The sequence below is a fragment of the Acipenser ruthenus genome, chromosome 27 (assembly GCF_902713425.1).
Source record: "Acipenser ruthenus chromosome 27, fAciRut3.2 maternal haplotype, whole genome shotgun sequence".
Classification (NCBI taxonomy): Eukaryota; Metazoa; Chordata; class Actinopteri; order Acipenseriformes; family Acipenseridae; genus Acipenser; species Acipenser ruthenus.
This window is the reverse complement of record NC_081215.1, coordinates 23,534,652-23,555,744: the sequence shown is the minus strand read 5'-3', so window position 1 is coordinate 23,555,744 and position 21,093 is coordinate 23,534,652. Positions and strand designations below refer to the sequence as shown.

General features: G+C 38.6%; 1 protein-coding gene across 3 annotated transcripts in view; it reads left to right on the top strand.

The window, feature by feature from the left end:
- Positions 1-21,093, top strand: part of LOC117432373 (C-Jun-amino-terminal kinase-interacting protein 1-like) — a 39,064-nt gene that overhangs the window by 9,104 nt on the left and 8,867 nt on the right. Inside the window, exons 1-3 of one of the 3 annotated variants that reach the window (XM_059002042.1) lie at positions 7,485-7,793; positions 9,867-9,981; positions 18,524-18,766. In XM_059002042.1, the coding sequence (XP_058858025.1) occupies positions 7,726-7,793; positions 9,867-9,981; positions 18,524-18,766 (426 nt within the window). In that variant the 5' untranslated portion in view covers positions 7,485-7,725. Of the gene's footprint in view, positions 1-7,484; positions 7,794-9,866; positions 9,982-13,324; positions 13,469-18,523; positions 18,767-21,093 lie in introns of those variants that run through there. The other 2 variants (XM_059002041.1, XM_059002043.1) reach the window with 2 other exon arrangements.

Here is a 21,093-nt window from a genome sequence, read left to right as displayed (position 1 = left end):
TTGTCCACAAATTAGCGCTGCAAATGTCCAATATCAATTTCTAGTTACTGTTTAAGACATTTAGATTTGTTTAATGACTGACTGGACAGCATTGATTGAGCTCTTGGGCTTTTAATATATATATATATATATATATATATATATATATATATATATATATATATATATATATATATATATATATATTTATATATATATATATATATACAGTGCCTTGCGAAAGTATTCGGCCCCCTTGAACTTTGCGACCTTTTGCCACATTTCAGGCTTCAAACATAAAGATACGAAACTGTAATTTTTTGTGAAGAATCAACAACAAGTGGGACACAATCATGAAGTGGAACGAAATTTATTGGATATTTCAAACTTTTTTAACAAATAAAAAACTGAAAAATTGGACGTGCAAAATTATTCAGCCCCTTTACTTTCAGTGCAGCAAACTCTCTCCAGAAGTTCAGTGAGGATCTCTGAATGATCCAATGTTGACCTAAATGACTAATGATGATAAATAGAATCCACCTGTGTGTAATCAAGTCTCCGTATAAATGCACCTGCACTGTGATAGTCTCAGAGGTCCGTTTAAAGCGCAGAGAGCATCATGAAGAACAAGGAACACACCAGGCAGGTCCGAGATACTGTTGTGGAGAAGTTTAAAGCCGGATTTGGATACAAAAAGATTTCCCAAGCTTTAAACATCCCAAGGAGCACTGTGCAAGCGATAATATTGAAATGGAAGGAGTATCAGACCACTGCAAATCTACCAAGACCTGGCCGTCCCTCTAAACTTTCAGCTCATACAAGGAGAAGACTGGTCAGAGATGCAGCCAAGAGGCCCATGATCACTCTGGATGAACTGCAGAGATCTACAGCTGAGGTGGGAGACTCTGTCCATAGGACAACAATCAGTCGTATACTGCACAAATCTGGCCTTTATGGAAGAGTGGCAAGAAGAAAGCCATTTCTTAAAGATATCCATAAAAAGTGTCGTTTACAGTTTGCCACAAGCCACCTGGGAGACACATGTGGAAGAAGGTGCTCTGGTCAGATGAAACCAAAATCGAACTTTTTGGCAACAATGCAAAACGTTATATTTGGCGTAAAAGCAACACAGCTCATCACCCTGAACACACCATCCCCACTGTCAAACATGGTGGTGGCAGCATCATGGTTTGGGCCTGCTTTTCTTCAGCAGGGACAGGGAAGATGGTTAAAATTGATGGGAAGATGGATGGAGCCAAATACAGGACCATTCTGGAAGAAAACCTGATGGAGTCTGCAAAAGACCTGAGACTGGGACGGAGATTTGTCTTCCAACAAGACAATGATCCAAAACATAAAGCAAAATCTACAATGGAATGGTTCACAAATAAACATATCCAGGTGTTAGAATGGCCAAGTCAAAGTCCAGACCTGAATCCAATCGAGAATCTGTGGAAAGAACTGAAAACTGCTGTTCACAAATGCTCTCCATCCAACCTCACTGAGCTCGAGCTGTTTTGCAAGGAGGAATGGGCAAAAATTTCAGTCTCTCGATGTGCAAAACTGATAGAGACATACCCCAAGCGACTTACAGCAGTAATCGCAGCAAAAGGTGGCGCTACAAAGTATTAACTTAAGGGGGCTGAATAATTTTGCACGCCCAATTTTTCAGTTTTTTATTTGTTAAAAAAGTTTGAAATATCCAATAAATTTCGTTCCACTTCATGATTGTGTCCCACTTGTTGTTGATTCTTCACAAAAAATTACAGTTTCATATCTTTATGTTTGAAGCCTGAAATGTGGCAAAAGGTCGCAAAGTTCAAGGGGGCCGAATACTTTCGCAAGGCACTGTATATATATATATATATATATATATATATTAGAAGCCCAAGAGCTCAACCAGTGCTGTCCAGTATACCATAATGCGCATATATATATATACATATTGCTTTTATAGCTCAAAGCAGAGACCAAAGTTACACGTGTATAAAATATCAGCATCATGTTTCAATGGCTAACAAGCAGAATTTTACCTGCCCTCTAGATAAGTAGTTTTACTCCAGTTCATGTCTTTCCTGGTGACCTTATTTTAGAATGATCTTGGCTGAGTCAATTGCTGCTGGAGATCAGAACCTCAGACCGCTGATCCCAGAGCAGCCATGCTTACTGCAGCACTGTCGTCTGTCTCCCCCCCCCTCGGATGGTCACAGCTGGAGCTTCTAGGGTGCAGCAGATTTTTTAATCCGGATCCTGGGTGAAGTTTTCCTTTTCTGCAGCCCAGGACCTAGAAACAGTTTCTGCTGAGTTAGTTTTTACAAGGATTTCTGGAGCTCAAGTGTATAGAAAGAACATGCTTTGAACGCCACCCCTTCATCTCAGGACAGGGACAGGAATTTACCTGGAGACCGTGTCAGTGAGATACAGCGGCGAGGTGACCTGGAATAATCCTTTAAAGCTGTAATAATCCCCCAAATTAAACGCAAAGAAAGCCAGTGCAGTAAATCTTAAGAAAGCCAGTGCAGTAAAGATGAATTAGATGTGACTGGGGTCAGATTGAAAGTGGTTGAATTGTGAATTATGTTGTAGCTTGAAGTAGCAGCTTAAAACAGTCTAGCAAAGAAGGATTTGCAAAAAAACATGAACCAAACATGAAATGAGAAATAGCAGAAGCACTTCATTCCTCGGCTTTTGATTGGCAATGCTTTCTCAGTATGGTGGCCCCACTGAAGCTGATCCTCAATGGCGGTCTATCTGAATAATCTCCTAATGCACAGTGTCACCCTTGACTACTTCAATATTCGGTGTCAATCAAAGCCTTCTCAATTGGACTGCTTTGAACCAATTGCAAAAGTGAGGGTCTATCAATCAGGTAGTCAAACAGCAAGCCATCAGCCTGACACAGCCCCGCTACCCGATTGCTATTATTGAGAATGCAATGGAATGTACACCTATTGGCGTTATGATCAGTGAGTTGATGTTGTTCGGTATGCTTGTAGCATATTGATAATATATTTTAAAAGTGATTTTCATTTTACGTAAAGGGTTATAACCATCTGGTCTGGCATGCGGTTATAAGCTACCTAGATTTGTATGCAAATTGTTCTACAAATAGAAAACTACAATATACTTTAAATTCATTAATAGGAAAAAAACATTACATAACAAAACAAGGTAAAAAAAAACAAAACAACAACAACAACAACAACATTCCTGCAATTCTTAAATGGGGGGACCAGTGAAAATCTTACTAGTGCCAATAACAGCCATTCACTTCTTCAGTGTATCTATTATTTTATGAATAGTATTGGCAGTGCAGGTCAGAACTGAAGGCCTTTAAACCAACATAAAAGAGTCTTCTAGTTCCAGTGAGATTCTATTCTATGAGAATTTTTTTTCCATTGGGAAAATGTCAGCCAAAGAAACTCTACCCTAACGTGAACCCTGGCAGTGTAGTGAACATGATCAGTGTCGACATTGAGGTAGCACCCTCTTATCTCAGTAATACTGTATTATTGAGATTGCATCTATTTTGTCTAGAGCGATCATCATTGGATGTTGATTGAAACCTACTTCCTTCTCCTCATCAGTAAGACTTGCACACAGAAACAACAAGGTACTGTAATCATGTTGTATGGATGTTTGTGCAAAAATGCTTTAGTGTCCTTGATTCTGTCTCAAGCAAATTTATACCTTGTTTAATCCATTTTAATCAAATGTAATGGCTTGAGCCCTCAAGCAAAGTTCCTGAAGGAATGCCTGTGTTGTATTCTCCAATCTTTAACTTTAAGAGATCAAACATTTTGAAAGTCACACTCAGTAACAATAGGCAACATATCTGGTATGAATTTTAGATAGGGGTGAAAAAAAGATAGTTGGCACTCAATTGACAAGTGCTTTGTATCCAGTGATAAATGGCAGGTATTTTTTGATATGATGGCTTAGAGGTGGTACAGAGGCTGCCCGTCATTAGGCTTTCAGATGCAGAATCCTCAGTAATGAAGTTCTGATGCATCACTTCCCCTGATGATTGTCCAGGTGCCTAATGAGCTGGGCTGCTGGGACAGCTCCTTGCCTTTCGTTAGCCTGTGCACATTTTTTTCGACTGATTCAGTATTTAGGTGGTATGAGATGAAAGAGATCATAGTTGGTTGTTAATAGCGTTATTATTATTATTATTATTTGTTTATTTAGCAGACGCCTTTATCCAAGGCGACTTACAGAGACTAGGGTGTGTGAACTATGCATCAGCTGCAGAGTCACTTACAATTACGTCTCACCCGAAAGACAGAGCACAAGGAGGTTAAGTGACTTGCTCAGGGTCACACAATGAGTCAGTGGCTGAGGTGGGATTTGAACCGGGGACCTCCTGGTTACAAGCCCTTTTCTTTAACAACTGGACCACACAGCCTCCTTTATAATGAGAGCTGAGTTATAAAGGCAGGAAAAGTATATTTATAGCAGATGTTACCATTAAAAATACCATTTACCATTTCCCTCAGAAAACCTCTTATACAGCAGGCTTGTTGTAATTGTGAATGATATGACTAGCTGCATAGGATTACAGTTAGTATATATTGCACTGTTATACTCTCAAAATAGCTATTAGCTACTGTCTGAAATGTCTGTGTTAGAAGAGTGCAGGTCAGAAATGCATTTTTGCATTTCTGCTGGAAAACTGACTAGAACAGTTATTCATTTCAGCAATCTTACTAACTAGAGACAAATATAATATAAATGCTTAATTTATTAATGCACATCGGTTAGGCATTCACAGACGATCAGGGAATTGGTACAGTTATCACAAAGAAGAAGAAAGTATACTATAGAATGTATTGGTTGCCAGCTATTATAATTAGTTTAATCTGAAACACGAAGCTATTATTGTACTGCAAGTGGCTAATGTAAATATAACATAACACAAACATGTCTTAGACTGTTGTATTTTGCAAGTGTGAAATGGAGGTTAATGAACTGGGGAGGATAGAGCAGGAGCGATTTGTTGTGTGTAGCCAGCAAGTTGAAATGCTCATCAACCAAGCATTGGATCACTATTGAAACAGTGCGAAATTGTGTTGCACTAGGAGGTGGGGTAGACATTCCTTTTAAAACAGAATACAATGAATGAAATAATATCAAATACAATAATGTGTGTGCCACTATAAAGATTCTTATACTTGAAGAACACATTTTTTATTGAGTGCATGTGACAAAGATGCAAATTGGCAATGTTGTGGCTCGTAGGGCGAGCATTTTTGTAGTCCACTGTACTGAAGGTTGTATTTCTGACAGCAGCCACTAGAGGGAGATAACCACACCATTCTCATCATAGCAATCAGTTGAATATATTGACATAACCACATCACTTGGCACAGCAAGAGCAACTCATTTGTGATCCAGGTTTGAATTGTGGCCAAAGAGTACACATCAGTTTACTTCAGACATACGTCTGCTCACATTAGAAATCTCACAACATCTGCTATAATTTAAAACTGTTGAAAGTTAGCCCACCAGGAAAGCAAAACCTGCATTATCATGTATTTCCTTTCATAGCTCTATAAATTATTAGAACTATAAAGCTAACAGAGGGTGCAAGGAGTACAAAAGTAGTACACATTTTTAGGGTGTACACAAGACTCCTGGAAACACTGTAACTTTGACAGAACTCAGGTTCATTTGCTGTGTGTGTATTTAGTGAAAGCTCTCTGCTTGTTGGTTCTCCAGGGGTAATAGCCCAACATGAGTATCAAGGATGCAGTATTCATAAAGGTGAATGGGCAATGCAATTGCTTTGCAGTGTTCTCGATTCCACTCACATAGAAAGCACTAGGAATGCTGTCTTACTTTTTAGTGCTGATTACTGTGTGGAATGACAGGCTAGCTTGGTAGAAAGCCTGCTGTCTCAAAGTTCTACACAGAAGTAGGCAATTATGTGGTCTGATCCGTTGTGATGATCTCTACATTTGTAAACGAGCTGATCTGTGGGGTTTTTTTATGCGTCATAGTATCTGTACTCCACTAGATGAGCAAGAAAGAATATGCAAAACCACAGCTGCATTCAATCCAGATTTTTACAAATTGTGCCAAATTCCGGGGGTGGGTTTTGTGATGTAATCTGATGTCTGCTTTCTGGGGACAATCTACCAAATTTATTTGGAATGCATCCTGAATCTGGAAGATTAAGGATTAGTACTCATGCCAGTACATCTCACAATATCACCTAGTGGCAGAAGGAGTAGCAGAGAAACAGGCTCATAAATGAGTTCCTCCACCAACAAAGTGCATCCTTGTTGAGTGCCTGCTGGCAATGGTTTTCAGCATCTGTACCTCCGACTTGAACTGGTGTGGCTTAATGCAAGAAGGGGCCTTGTCCTGTTACACATCTCTGCCATGGCACTGCAGGAACTGCCAATGGCCCTTAATTTGCACCGCAAGCATAAACTGATTATTTGGAAACATCACTCCCGCGGGATTCTCAACATGTCGGATAAGCCTGGAAATCAATCCTCAGAGCGGGAAACGTGACCAGGATTAAATATTAGGAACCAGACAAATAAGCACATAAAAAACCAGACAGCACAATACTTGAGCTGAACTTGAGATCATTTTTCTTTTCCATCAGGCATAACAATCAAATGCAGCTCACTGAGACCTGTGTAATTCTTAAGAAGGGCTGTGCAAAGAATCTGAATACAATGGCTGATATATATATATATATATATATATATATATATATATATATATATATATATATATATATATATTCCCATATGACGTTAATGCTGTGGGACTTTTGCTTGGCATCCAGTGTTCTCAGTGTGATTTTAACAATGTGCAGAGTATACAGATGGCAAAATGTTGCAATCTAAGTCAGTAGCTAAAGTGGGATTTTAAAAGTGGTTTTGTTTTTGCTTCCAGTTCTCTTTGCACTAATCAGTAAGCCACAATGCCTCCAATATTTTTTAAAAGGATGAAGTAAGATACAGTTTGGCCAAATGGATTTAAGATATAATTAGTGGTTTTGCAATAAGTGCTGCTGCTGCTGAACCCTTTTCTTTTGAGAGCTTCTATACCCTGGAGCCTGACTACATTAAATCTATTAAAACGACCTTCAACAGAGTACACATCATTACAAGATGCAAATGGTTTGACTTTCAAGTTCAGTGCCATAGATAGTCTCACAGTCTCCTACTGGTTGGATGAGCATCCATGCATCAGTACAAAAAAATGTAATCGGCTAAAAACTATTGACTTTGGTTAATGCAGAGCCGCAGCGCTGAAAAAGTTAAACCGTATTTTGTTTTTAAATGCAGTAGACCTTTGTTCGGGTTCCTTTACGATGAGGAGGCAGATTTTAAGCAGCGCTTGTCCTATTGATCACAGCAACACTATCCCCCTATCTACAGGAATCAAAAATGGAGGTGGCAACATGAGCTTTATCGATTGGATCCATTAATTATAGAGGAGCTGTGCTTTTTAGAGGAGGAGCAGCAGCCAAGTCGAGTGCATGCTGTCATGTTTCTGTAGAGCACAGCAGATTTTCTGTTGCAACAGTGGATGCTATTTTTGCAAAGAGTAAATAATAAATAAATAAATGAATAAAGAAACACAGCAGCAGCGAGAGATGCAGAGGCTCCTGACTACACAGGCAAAGAGCTGACCAGAGTGAGGAATCTCAATGGGACGTAGCATCAGGGAAATTGCAGTTGCTTTTTAAATTGATCCTGTAGAAATTATTCTGCCGGGTAAATGGTACTCACCTTTGCTATGGAGTCTAATGAAGAAGAGAGCTGGATGGAGGATCAGTGGGAAAAATGGTAGATGAGCTTTTTTTAAAATTTATTTTTTTGTAATTGTATTCAGCTGTTAGCTTTAATTTTTTTTTAATTTGTGGGTGCTGCTTTTCTGTCTGTCTGGTGTTGGATGAAATGTTCTTACTGTTTGTGGATGTGGACTGTCCTTGAAGATGAGGAGTTGGATCTCAAAGGGCTAAGCTTTTGGTGTAAAAGAAATACAAATTAAAAACTAAGTAACAAGTAAATGCTGTATTAAAACATACGTATAAGTATTATAAAGCCTGCACAGCTGTGCCTGTTAAATATGAATTAATATTGAAAAAGGGTTATTTTTATACAGGTGGAACATGTCAGCAATATTTTGCGTAATGTTTACCTAATGTGTATAGGAAATAGTGTGTTTGTTCTCATAATTACATTTGTATTGCCACTTTCTGTGATATCTCTTCACTGGTTCAAGGTGTGGTGTGTACCATATGGTTTTAGAAATAGTTCTTATATATTTTAGAAGTTTGCTGCTTTTGAACCCCCTGGTGAATTTTCTTTTTTTTCACTGTATTATTATAACCTCATGCTGTGGTTATAAGCAGCAGGGTGTCTGATTGGCTTACAGGTTTCTTGACAGAGTTGCAGTAGCATGTTTCAAGGTGTCCCTGCAGCTGAAACCACCTTTGTGAAACGTTAATAAACTAGATCACTTAACTGGCCTGCTTTTTGACAAGTGTACGGATGATGAAACAATGGACGTGCATGTCATACTTTCTGCTTCACCTTTTTAAGATACCAGTATTCAAATTGGTGCACTTATGCAAATGAATCCCCATAATATTTTAATATTTTAGTCTATTTACAACAGGGTCATGATCTTATGATAGAGTGTTATTGCAGAACTAATATTTGCTGTATCAGTAATCTGGAAATGGTATAAACTACAGACGTACCATTTTAAATCACATTAATTGGCTTATAAGAAGAAATGTTGTACAAAGGAACAGAAAAAAAGTAAGCCTTTGCAGTACAAACTATTAACCTTTGGTGCTTGTCCTTAGAATCCCACTAAGAAGCTTATGACAAATATGCAGTACATGTCATAAAGGTCCCTTCTTCTCTGGGACTAATGAGAGTCAAGCTAAATGAAGGAGAAACAATGCAACGTTAATAGTGCTTTCTTTTCATTTCTGTAATGCCACATTGCATACTTGGGACATAAAGGGCTTTTGCTGACTATAATTAAAACGTTGCCTATAAAGTTACAGAATGTGTTACATTTTTTATCCTGTGTAGCCCCTTTTTTGGAAATTAGCCCCGTTTTTGGAATGGATAGCCCTGTTTTTGGAAATTAGACCCATTTTTGGAATCAGTAGCCACTTTTTGGAAATTAGCCCCATTGTTTGAATCGATAGCCCTTTTTGGAAATTAGCCCTGTTTTTGGAAATGAGTCCCTTTTTTTAATCCTTAGCCCCTTTTTTAGAATCGATAGCCCCTTTTTTGGAAATTAGCCCCGGTTTTGGAAATTAGTCCTGTTTTTGGAATCGATAGCCCTTTTTTAGGAAATTAGCCCATTTTGGAAATTAGCCCCTTTTCTGGAAAGTTGCCTCGTTTTTGGAATCGTTTTTTTTTTTTTTTTTGGAACTTTGAGAAAAAAATATTCATCAACTAGATTAAGCTGTAGCATGAAGCTCAACAAAGTTGCTGTTGTTCTATAAAATCAAGGCTGGGTTTTTCATCTCATAAAACCTTGAATGAGGAATCTAATGACTGACTGAGTCGACCATACAGCAGGAACAGGAAGTGTTCTTGAAACCAAGTCCCTAGCCTCTCCAAACTGTTGGATCATGGCAGTGCCATCCACCCACCTGCCCTTAAGGAAATAAATGATGCATTGCAGAGCTGCACCTGGCACAACTGCAGCATAACATTGCAGTACATTGACTGTCAGCTCTGAGAATAGTGACCCCAATCTTCTGCGCTGTTACAAAAGACTAACAGTAAAAGCTGTTTACACAAGTACAATGCATGAATTTCGAGAATTTGATTGCATTCAGTACATTGGTGGATATTGGAATTGAAATGCTTTGTGTTCGTTTTCCACAGGCTGACCCATGATATCAGTCTGGAGGAGTTTGAAGATGAGGATCTCTCTGAGATAACAGAGATCACAGATGAATGTGGAATGAGCCTGAATTGCAATGACAGCCTGGACATCATGGTAAGGGCCAAGCGTAGTGATGTGCAGGGAATGTGCATTAGACTCGTTAAAGCCTGGTAACTGAAACGTAAAAGCACGGGAAAGGCTAAATTACTATGCAGATTTCCAAGGTAAAAAGGGCAAGCCTTTCCGTCTGGATAAAAGCTTCAATTTCAAGACTTAGTGGCTGTCAGAGCAGCGTCTATGCAATATCAGGCAGGCACTGGGGATGTGGTTTGCCAGCAATGACTGATACGTCAATGTGGAAATGGGATTGTGTGTGTGCGTGGGGGGGGGGGGGTCTTGAGACATCAGCTATTGCATTTCCATCCTCTTGTGTAAGTGAGCTGCATGGATTTTCATCAGGGAGAATGCTGTGGTTTATGATAACGATGGGACACAGATCAATTGCACTCCAGCTCTGGCTCTTTTGTGCTAATATTGATGATTTTTTAAACAGATACCTCTCAGTCTCCCTCTGCGTCTGGAATCTGTTTCCAGTCCTGCATACAGGACCCTTTAAAACCTTCTGAACTAATGCTTTGTTATTTGGATGTTCCCAAAGGCAGCCAGAGATGCTGTGCAAATCAGGGGTTACATTTTTATAGCTGCTGGTATCTGCAGGAATTTAAATTGGGGTTAAAATTGAATTACCTTGGTAAAACAAATATTAATAGGAATTGAAGTGTACAGGCAGTGCACTCTTTAAAAATGAATTATTTCAGGGTTCAGGGATATCATTTGGTTGTATAATGAGTTTAAAACATGCTATTCCATGTATCTAGGGAGCTAATTAGAAAAACCTGGGATGAAAATTGATTTGAGTAGTACTAGGCCACAAGTTATTAACATATTTCAAGACCGAAAATAAAAAAAATAAATGTATTCAAATGAAGCTTAACGCGATTCAGTTATCTTCCAAAAAAAGCTACTGAAATGTAGTAGGATTTAATCGATTTTAATTGGAAAATATGTAATCTGCATTCTCACTGTGATAACTGCTCAGGTTTTGGACTATAACATGTTTTGAGGTACAGTGAGTATTTACAGAACTGTTTCTAAGGGGCACAATGTGAATTACACAGCTTTGAATTCAGACCCTGCCAGACCTCACATCATTTGAAAGCCTTATCAGCTCTCACTTGCTGCAAGCATTGTGTAGATGGCTGCTTTGTAACAGCATTGTCAGAGGAGGTGAGGAGAGAGCCAGCAGCAGTGGGGACTTCTGAGCTCTCTAACATAATCTTTAAAAATAATTATGGATTCAAGGAGGTCGGAGCCCAAATATATCTGAACAAAAAGTATTTGGCCTATTTTGTATACTTTCAGGTTCTTATTCGAGTGTGGTTTAAAATTATTATTATTATTTGTTTATTTAGCAGTGTTATTTATCTGTGTTGAAGTTCATGGCAATCTGTTGATGGAGGGATTCAAAAGAGCTGCTTGTGCAGTAGGTGTCACCAGCCATTTTGTAAGGTTTTGGAATGCCTTCAAATCAGCAGGTGTGTCCCTGTACCAAAATAATGTAATGGTACACCTGTATGCAATCTGATTGGTTGAACATGATGTAATTTTACACCTGTAAGCAATCTGATTGGTTGAAAATGATGTAATGATTTCTAATGCAGAATCATTCAGAATGAACCACGGCGTCACTGGAAGCATAGGATCCTTACCAGATGTAAAAAACTTGATCACATCACCCCCCCATCTTGCTCACCAGCACGCTCTCCAACCTGCTGACCTGCTATGTCCCTGCCCGCATGCTGAGGTCCTCTGACTCTGGCTTGCTTGTTTTACCCAAGCGTAAGTGCACCACACTCGGAGAGCGCTCTTTTAGCTTCATGGCCCCGACTCTCTGGAACTCTTTCCCAGCTTTCAAGACCCACTTGTTCTCTCTTGCTTTCCGTGCTCTTTAAGCCTGATATCAGTTGTTAGCTGTTGTCTAACTTGCTATTTCAGATTTTTCACTGTATCTTTATGTTATGATTCTGTATGGCACATGCATCCACAATGTTTGGAACTCACATCCTAGCCTTGTATTTAATGTACTACGCCTTGTATTTAATGTATTGCATTGTTGTCTCTGTATTTAAGATATTATGTATTGTTTTTCACTATCTTGTAAAGCACTGATGGTGGCCAACTATGAAAGGCACTATATTGATTCATTGATATTTAGAATAAAGGGGAATTACTCATTCATCTCCGTACTTGTATCTATAAATAGTGGAATAACATTGTTTACTCCCTTTGTGTAGTTGTGTTGCCAAGGAAACTGAGATTAGATGTGTTTGTTCTTATCTTTGACAGGTTCAATATTTAACATGGTGTTCTCATGAGAGCATGACTCATGTTTCTGAATGCTAGGAATTGGTAGCCCAGCGTTGCTTAGAGCATAATGCAAGGCTATTACCGGATGTTTGTCTGCTGTACTTGTACTGGTATCGTGGTGACGTACAGAGTTTCTATGGGAATACCATTTGATTTCTCATGATAAAAAGCTACCAGTCTCTTATAAAATGTCTGTAGTATATAATGGACATTTTACGACAATATGTTCTGCAGCCTTTGCTTCAGTATTTACTGCAGTGAATTATATGTTGTATAAATTATGTTTTACTACTGTATGCCTCACAAAACGTATCCATAGAATGCACATTAATAAACCTTTATCTTAGTCGTTTGGATGGGAGCCTGTGGTCACCCCATAAATATCAGACCAATTGCTATTTATATCACAGGAAGAATCCTTTATTTAGGCTGTGGTACCTTTTATTTTGAAATATAGAATGTTTTTGTAATAGTTACCATTATTGTAGTTCCCAGAATATGCGTATTGGGTTTGCAAATTCAAGAAAATCGTGAAGGTTTCCTGATGAATGGATATCTGCAAAAATGACAAGCTGGAGTATAATTCAATAAATAGACAGTGATTTGTTTTTTAAATTCTTATCATAATTTGGAAATCAACTGATTAATATTCCATCCTGATAAAATGCTATACAGTAAAAGATTACCAGTGTACTATATATATATATTAGAAATACAATTAGATGGGTATTTTTCTTTCATCACAATAGCATTCTCCAAATCTCTCTACTGGTGGATGCAAGTACTGGAATGTCCTACAGTATTGTACAGCCTCCAGTAACTGATGAGGTTAACCTTGCTCTCCAGAGATAGTGATGTCAGGGATGAGGTAACCCCCCCATTGGATGAGATAATGAGTATACATGAACCTATAGATTCCTCTCTCTCTCTCTCTCTCTCTCTCTCTCTCTCTCTCTCTCTCTCTCTCTCTCTCTCTCTCTCTCTCTCTCTCTCTCTCTCTCTCTCTCTCTCTCTCTCTCTCTCTCTCTCTGCTCAATGAAGGCTATGGGCTGACTATACTATACAGACTGTGTCTCCCCTCATAATGTAATTTCATCAGCTGGCTGTTTCCTGAGGCTAATGTAATTTGTTAATGGATTATAAGCACTTACAAACAATGGACCCTGGAAAGAAGGTAGGCCACCCCCTTTTAAACCTAATAGGTTTCTGAATTTGTTTTCTTACAATGTATTGTAGACATAATGTTCACTGATAAATGCACTGATTTTAAAACCTAGTTTCTTCCAATAATATGCTGTATAGTAAGTGTGATATATACTATTGCACCATCAGAGCCAGGCTGACACATTTTATGTATATTAATGTGTCTGGTTCATCGTTATAGCTCTGGAGATGCAATGTATGCTGTATATATATAACACTGTTTTTGGTGTGACTTAGTAAACCATAGAAGATGAATCCTGATAGAGTCAATGAAGCGGAAAGAGACAGGAATGTTTTCCAGTACCTTGATTTCTAAACACTTTTCCTGGGGGGTGAGGCGGTATTATCATGTAACAGCTTCTGTACACTGTAAGCAGAAATTACAGAGCTGCAGGCACCTGATGGAATACGGCTGACCTTAATGTTGACCTTATGTTTTTTTTTTTTTTTTTTTAAAACATGCAAACCATTAAATCAGTAGTCCTGCTCCCACATGCTGATTAGACCACCATGCGCAGTCATGCTTGGCTGCTGTGTTGATTCATTTCTTGTCCAGCATTAGCATTGCATTTCTGCTGTGGATTGCATGGTAAAGGGTTTTGTTTTGCCTAGCAGCCCCTGACTCACAAAGCCCCTCCAGCTCCTGGCTTCTCTCCGCTGTCTCACACCGCAGTGGTCTCTCATACTGGGAGGATAGAAACTCTGGCAGCTCAGCAGTGTGTATCTGTGCCTTGCAGCTGTTAAAGGGTACAGCAGCACTACATGACAGATACAACAAAACTGTCCCACCTTGCTGTTCCGAATGTATTTGGTCATTGTATAATAATCTGTATGCGCCCAAACATCTGCATAATGTCACACTGCTATGTCCAGAATCGCTGTTCTCAAGCATCTCTTCTGAGCCAAAAAACATGACTTCCGCATGTACCCTCACATGTGCTCTGAACGTACCGGCGCATGCCAATCAAGCTATTAGCTATGTTACCTCTGCGTGGAAACACACTAGTCTGTGTGACAAACATGGTCCGTCTACTTTTCTACGTGTGAAATAAACTAGTAAATGAGATTCAGAAACAATATATTTCCTTTTGGAATGAGGTCTTTGAGGATGATCTGACCTAAAAAATAAATATTGCATTTTTTCATCCTTCGTATTTGGATTTAATTTGCATTTCCTGACACAACCCATGCACAATCGTCTAAACCGTGGAGTGGGAAAGTCAAATTCTGTGTACTGCTGTGTACAGTCACACTGTGTTGCTGAGTTTAAATTCAAATTTACCTTGTTTATGTGTTGTGTCAGGAAATGCAGATGAAAACCAAATACGAAGGATGAAAAAATGCAGTATTTATTTTTTAGGTCCATTCTGCAAACATTCTCTGCTGGAGCTATATCTGAGGACAACTCCCTTCCACCTTGACCTGTGCCACATTATTATAATGACTATATTACTTTAATAAGGATTATTTTACTTTAATATGAGTATATTATGTTAATAATCTATATTATTATTTATTTCTTAGCAGACACCCTTATCCAGGGCGACTTACAATTGTTACAAGATATCACATTATTTTTACATACAATTACATTATTTATTTTTTTACACATTATTTTTACATACAATTACCCATTTATACAGTTGGGTTTTTTACTGGAGCAATCTAGGTAAAGTACCTTGCTCAAGGGTACAGCGGCAGTGTCCCCACCTGGGATTGAACCCACGACCCTCTGGTCAAGAGTCCAGAGCCCTAACCACTACACCACACTGCTGCCCTGCCCTGCCCTTATTATGCCTTTAATAAGCCAATGCATCCCACTGAACTAAAATTAACACTAAATTGGAAATTGGGCTGCTACTAGCTACAAAAAGTAGCGTTATATAGTGTTAACCTACTAATTCTTTTTGTGGGTTATAATGGAGATAGAATAGTAGTATTGGTTTATAGAGCTGTTGTAAACAGTATGAAGAAAATTCAGGAAACGACATTTGTTGCTTTGTGTTTTCCTTTCAGACACGTTGGTGCTGTGTGAGTAACACACTCAAGCCTGCAGTGAACACGTCACACTGGGGGTGCTTTATGGGACACAAATAGAAAGAATGAGTATCTAATCTGCAAGCAGTGTCTCAGCCCTGTCTCACAGACTGGTTGCCTAGCAACCGGGCAATGGCTCTTAAAGAGCGCAAGCATCATTTCAAACTAAATGAATAAATATATATAAACAGTTGATGGAAAACCTGCCAGTTCTTCAATGAAGCGTTATTGATTTTTTTTTTTTTTTTTCTCACATGAACAGTTGAAACTGTTTAATAAAAATCTTTTCAGCTCGGTACAGTATAGTTTCTCGTGCGATGTGTCCTTCTGTCCCCTGCGGAAATATGAAATTGGAACTGGAAAGCAGTTACAGAATATTTCTCGAAATTAGGTTACAGGTGTACAAAATGAATGTTTCTATGCAGAACGATAATTGTTTTAGTTGTTTGAATTAGGAATGGTTGAATATTGTACAGGAGTTCTTAATCAGGTATAAAGTGGCCTTCTGTTACGCAAAATCTCAATCTTTATATGAACATGAATATGCTTTTATTGCACTGTTTCTTTATAATATCTATTTTTTTTAACTATACCTACAAGTTAATTTAAATTTACACTTTTCATGTGCCATGTTACAAATTAACTAGTGTTTTTGTGGTCTAATAAAAATTGTAACAGATTCCATTTGTGCAGCAAACAAAAAGTGAGCTAATGTTTGTTTTTATTCACACACCTCCACAGAAAATGACAGGCCCCTATTTCCTTTTTTAAATTTTGAACCAGCGGGGTGAATACACAAAAACTGTTTCTGAAAGAAAATGTACCCAAGTTGATAATGCTGTAATAAAACCCAGGCTAACCAATCGGTTTTTACCCTGGCTTGGAGCTTCATGTTTATTATTATTTGTTTATTTGTTTATTTAGCAGACGCCTTTATCCAAGGCGACTTACAGAGACTAGGGTGTGTGAACTACGCATCAGCTGCAGAGTCACTTACAATTATGTCTCACCCGAAAGACGGAGCACAAGGAGGTTAAGTGACTTGCTCAGGGTCACACAATGAGTCAGTGGGTGAGGTGGGATTTGAACTGGGGACCTCCTGATTACAAGACCTTTCTTTAACCCCTGGACCACACAGCCTCCTATGTGTTTACACAGCGTTTGATCCATTGCCTGATGTCCTTGTGCAGTTTAAAGGATTGAACTAGTGAATTACTTTAGCAATGACTATGAATATTAACCCTATTAATATTATATCAATCGAGTCAAGTGCGCCTTGATATATAGTACCAATCTTTTTTCCAAGGGTAATTTGGTAAAATGGCAGCAGATTATAAGTGATTCATGCATATATTATTAAAGGGTTAATCTCAAAATTGACTTCATTCATTCACAAGTGTTAAGTACAGGTATGGGCATGCTAGAGTGTTTGCTTTCATTGTGCTACTTTACTCGTTTTTAAATGTTCAACCATAAAATAAAAAAAAGGAAATTGAGTTAACCCCTTACTATGCAATGTCTTCTGGTGCAGAGAGTAAGCAGTAGTGACAGTTAGATAAAGTGGTTTTAAAAGGAAAAGTGTCGGCTGGAAACTGATTCTTCCAGATGCAGGGAGGCACACTGGATCTATCGGGGGGAAATGTCAAGAGATTAAAAGGGGAAAGCTGTCAACCTTTTGCTTTGAAAAGTAAAACGTCACCTTTCAGCTCCTACACTCCATGGGGATCCTTGTGCAGCCCAGGTCATACATGTGAGGCCGAGAATCCTGCAAAAGGAAGTGTTCTGTGATTCCAGAAAACACCAGGTATACACTACTAGACCACCTCTATTAAAATGAGCCTGCTGGTCTCCTACTGTTCCTTGTGGAACTTCATGTATATCAGTCTCAACGGCAATTCCTCCAAGCTTTGTGCTCCTAGAGTGCCATACATAACCCCGGTGAACACTATAGTGAGGGCATAGTTGATTCACTGAGTCTAAGGAAGAAGGTACTGTATTTGACCCGTTTCAGGTTATTATGGCACAGATACAGATTTCCATCAACGTAAGAATGCACACCTAAAAGAGCTACAGTAGTATATCAAAATGTGTATTATAAATGTATCTAATACTTTTGGATGCGCTCTTCTATAATTGATATATATAGCATCAGTTAATATGACATTGACGCTAGTGATACTGGCTCACTAAAACAGACTTGATGTGTGTCTCTTTCACAGATACGCACACACACACACACACACATGTATGTGTGTTTTCTTCTCATTGACTCTCACTATATTTATATTTACTATTTCTTACTCCAGTCAGACAAAATTCCACACGGTGAAAGTCAAAAACAAACTAAATATTTTGGCACTATTTTATTTTTTTTGAAGGCATATTTAGTTCTTCAAAATGTGTTTTACAAAGTAGGGATGTCCCCAAAACGTTGTTTTTTCAGGAGTTACCATCTTTCTGGGGACATTTTCTCAAATTCTGTCCACACATTGATAGTAATACCTGCCCCCCCCCCAAACACACACGAATTGTATTACTGGAAGTCGTGATTTGTCACTTTACATTAGCATTAGCAGAGAAACCAGTATTGAGTCACATTGTGCAGTGTAGGTGTGTTCCCAATGAGTCAGTTACTATGTGAGTGGGCTTTTATTAGTAACTTTTTAGGTTTTTAAATGTGGGTTTTAAATAAAGTATCCTAATGAGAAATCTGATCTATAGGATGATGCATTTGATATGATTATATGATTTAAATAATTGAGTTTAGTCAGTTATAGATCTATTAGCAATTAGTAGGGTTAAAATCATCACAAAATCAAAAAAGGAAAAAGTCGTCTTACAGGTATTCAACATGTGGAGCACTCAAAGGGTTACTATTCCCAGAGTGACGTCATGAATGCCTTTAAATGGGCTGCCCCCCCCCCCCCCCCCCCCCATTGACACAGCTACTGACTGATCTTTGTCATCCAATCCTGTTCTGCCTTCCCAGAGCCATGTGAGCCAGGAGACCAATAGCGTGGCAGGGAAAGCAGGTGGGAGTGAGTCCAGCAAGCTGCAGGCAGAGATGCTTCAGTTGGATTTGATTGATGCCGTGGGTGATATAGAGGACGAGGAAGCAGAACTGCCCATCAAGGAGCCTTCGGTGGAGGAACCTGCACCAGTTACCATGGATACCTACAGGCCCAAGAGACCAACCACCCTTAACCTCTTCCCACAGGTGCCTCGGACTCAGGTAAGGGAGCATCCTCACAATTATTATTTATTTATTTTTTTACAATGCTATATAATGTGGTGGAGCAGTATTTACTGCATAATGGATTAGTTGGCTGGGCAATCTGACTGCTCGTCTGTCAGCCTGTCAATAATTTATTTTAATGCTGTTAATTATGTGCCTGTTATCTGTCTAATCCGTTTGATATGTGTATGTATGTCCCTATCTATGTACGTCTGCATGCATGTTTCTCTCTCTCTCTCTCTCTCTCTCTCTCTCTCTCTCTCTCTCTCTCTCTCTCTCTCTCTCTCTCGTATATAAGGTACATATGTATGTATTTATTGCTATCATCTTTATATATTACCCTCAAATTCATTGATGATCTTTAAACAAAACAGGAGTTGCCTGAGGAAGACACTATATATGTTGTTGTCTTGCAAGCTTTCAGCACACAGCCTGATCTAATCTGGACATTAAGGCAAGGGAGGGTCACACAGATGATGGCTCACATGTATCATTAATGGAAGGTCGCTTTTGGAAGGGTAGGGTAGATTATTTGTTATTAGTGGATATCCTCCTTTTGGAAGGAACGATATCCACTAATTATTTGATTTTAAAATATATCTTCAAGCAAACCAATCCTGGGTTATAGTGCTAACCTTTTCCAGTGCTTCGTTGAAAGGAAGGGAGTCTATTAAATCTATTGCAGTTTGTAAAGCAGTTTGGAACCAACTCCCCAGTAATGTTGTTGAAGCTGACACCCTGGGATCCTTCAAGAAGCTGCACAATGAGATTCTGGGATCAATAAGCTACTAACAACCAAACGAGCAAGATGGGCTGAATGGCCTCGTCTCTTTTGTAAACTTTATTATATTCTTATATATTCCAGAGCCTGTGCTTGCTTTCTTTCAGGGTTGTTTTATTGTATGCCAGGTAACAATTGTATCTTGTAACAATTGTAAGTCGCCCTGGATAAGGGCACTTGCTAATAAATAAATAAATAAATAAATAGATAGATAGATAAATAAATAAATAAATAATAATAATAATATTTCCAGCATTTGTGAAAGGTTTGAATTAAACATAGCACAATGTGTATTCAAAGATGAAGTTCATGGGCACTTGTATAATAAGGGTTATATGTGCTTTTTTTAACAGTGATGCCAAAGACTGATTCAAGTAAGTCTATTCACGAATGACTGCTCCCATTATTATCTACAGGGCAAAACACAACATATTCCTCTTTAGAAATAATAGCACAATTACAATATTCAGCCACCAGGTGGAGCTATGTTCTATGTAAAAATATATTTAAAGCCAAGAGAAAAATGCAGATCTTGACAAAATAATTTTTAAAAAATGAAGGCAAGCTCAGTTGTATGACGTTTTTATTCGAAATTAGTTACATTTACAACATGTACCCCAAAAATAAACGCTATTCTAAGTACATAGATTTCTAATAAAAAAAAGTAAAAAAATCACTGTGAGAAATTTATATTGGCAGTGTTACTGTGGTAACCATGACAATGACATTTAGCGGCTCCTAAGAAGGTAAAAGTTGATGTTTATTGACCCACTGTTCCAAACAGGATTCCCATAGTGCTCCAATTTCACACTAGGCAGTGTTTCTGATGAAGCGTAGCAAGTCTAGAGTTGCACAAAAAGCAGGGGAAAGACCACAGGAGTGACTATAGGGTTAGCATAATAAATGACATAGTGTTACATCATAATATCCAGATCAGCAAGTGTGTTGTTGTCTTAACCCTGTCAAATCTGTCAGTGGTCCTATTATGTGCTGTGATATTTTAAAAAAGTGAATATCCAATACAAAGAGAATATTACAGAAGCTAGAAGTCTTAAATCCACAAGGTTTCAAATGTAACAGGTGAAAACTGAACCAGCGACCCCACACACTGCAAGCAAGCGTCTTAACACCCAATGCAAAAGAGCCAGGCTCGTCTGCATGCCTGGTTTTTGAGCTTTTAACCTCATCTCATCTCACCGACGGGACTGAATTCATAATGGCAGTGCATCACACAACACTGCCGTTCCACTGTTACTCCACTTTAACCTCAGTGATACGCTACAGCCAACCAATGAGATCCTAGGCACCAGTGTTTACTGCATGGAGACTGCTTCATGACCAAATAATATTATTACAACGTACACAAAGAGCATGTTCAGTATGTTCATTCACTAATAACACACACAGAGATTATGGACTTTTTTTTTGGTAGTAATTATTTGCCAAACCTGTCCATAATCTTTGGTGCTACTGCCTAATTCAATAAAAGACTAGATTTTGTTTATGGTAACACTGAAAACCCAAGTCTCCCAGCTTATGGACC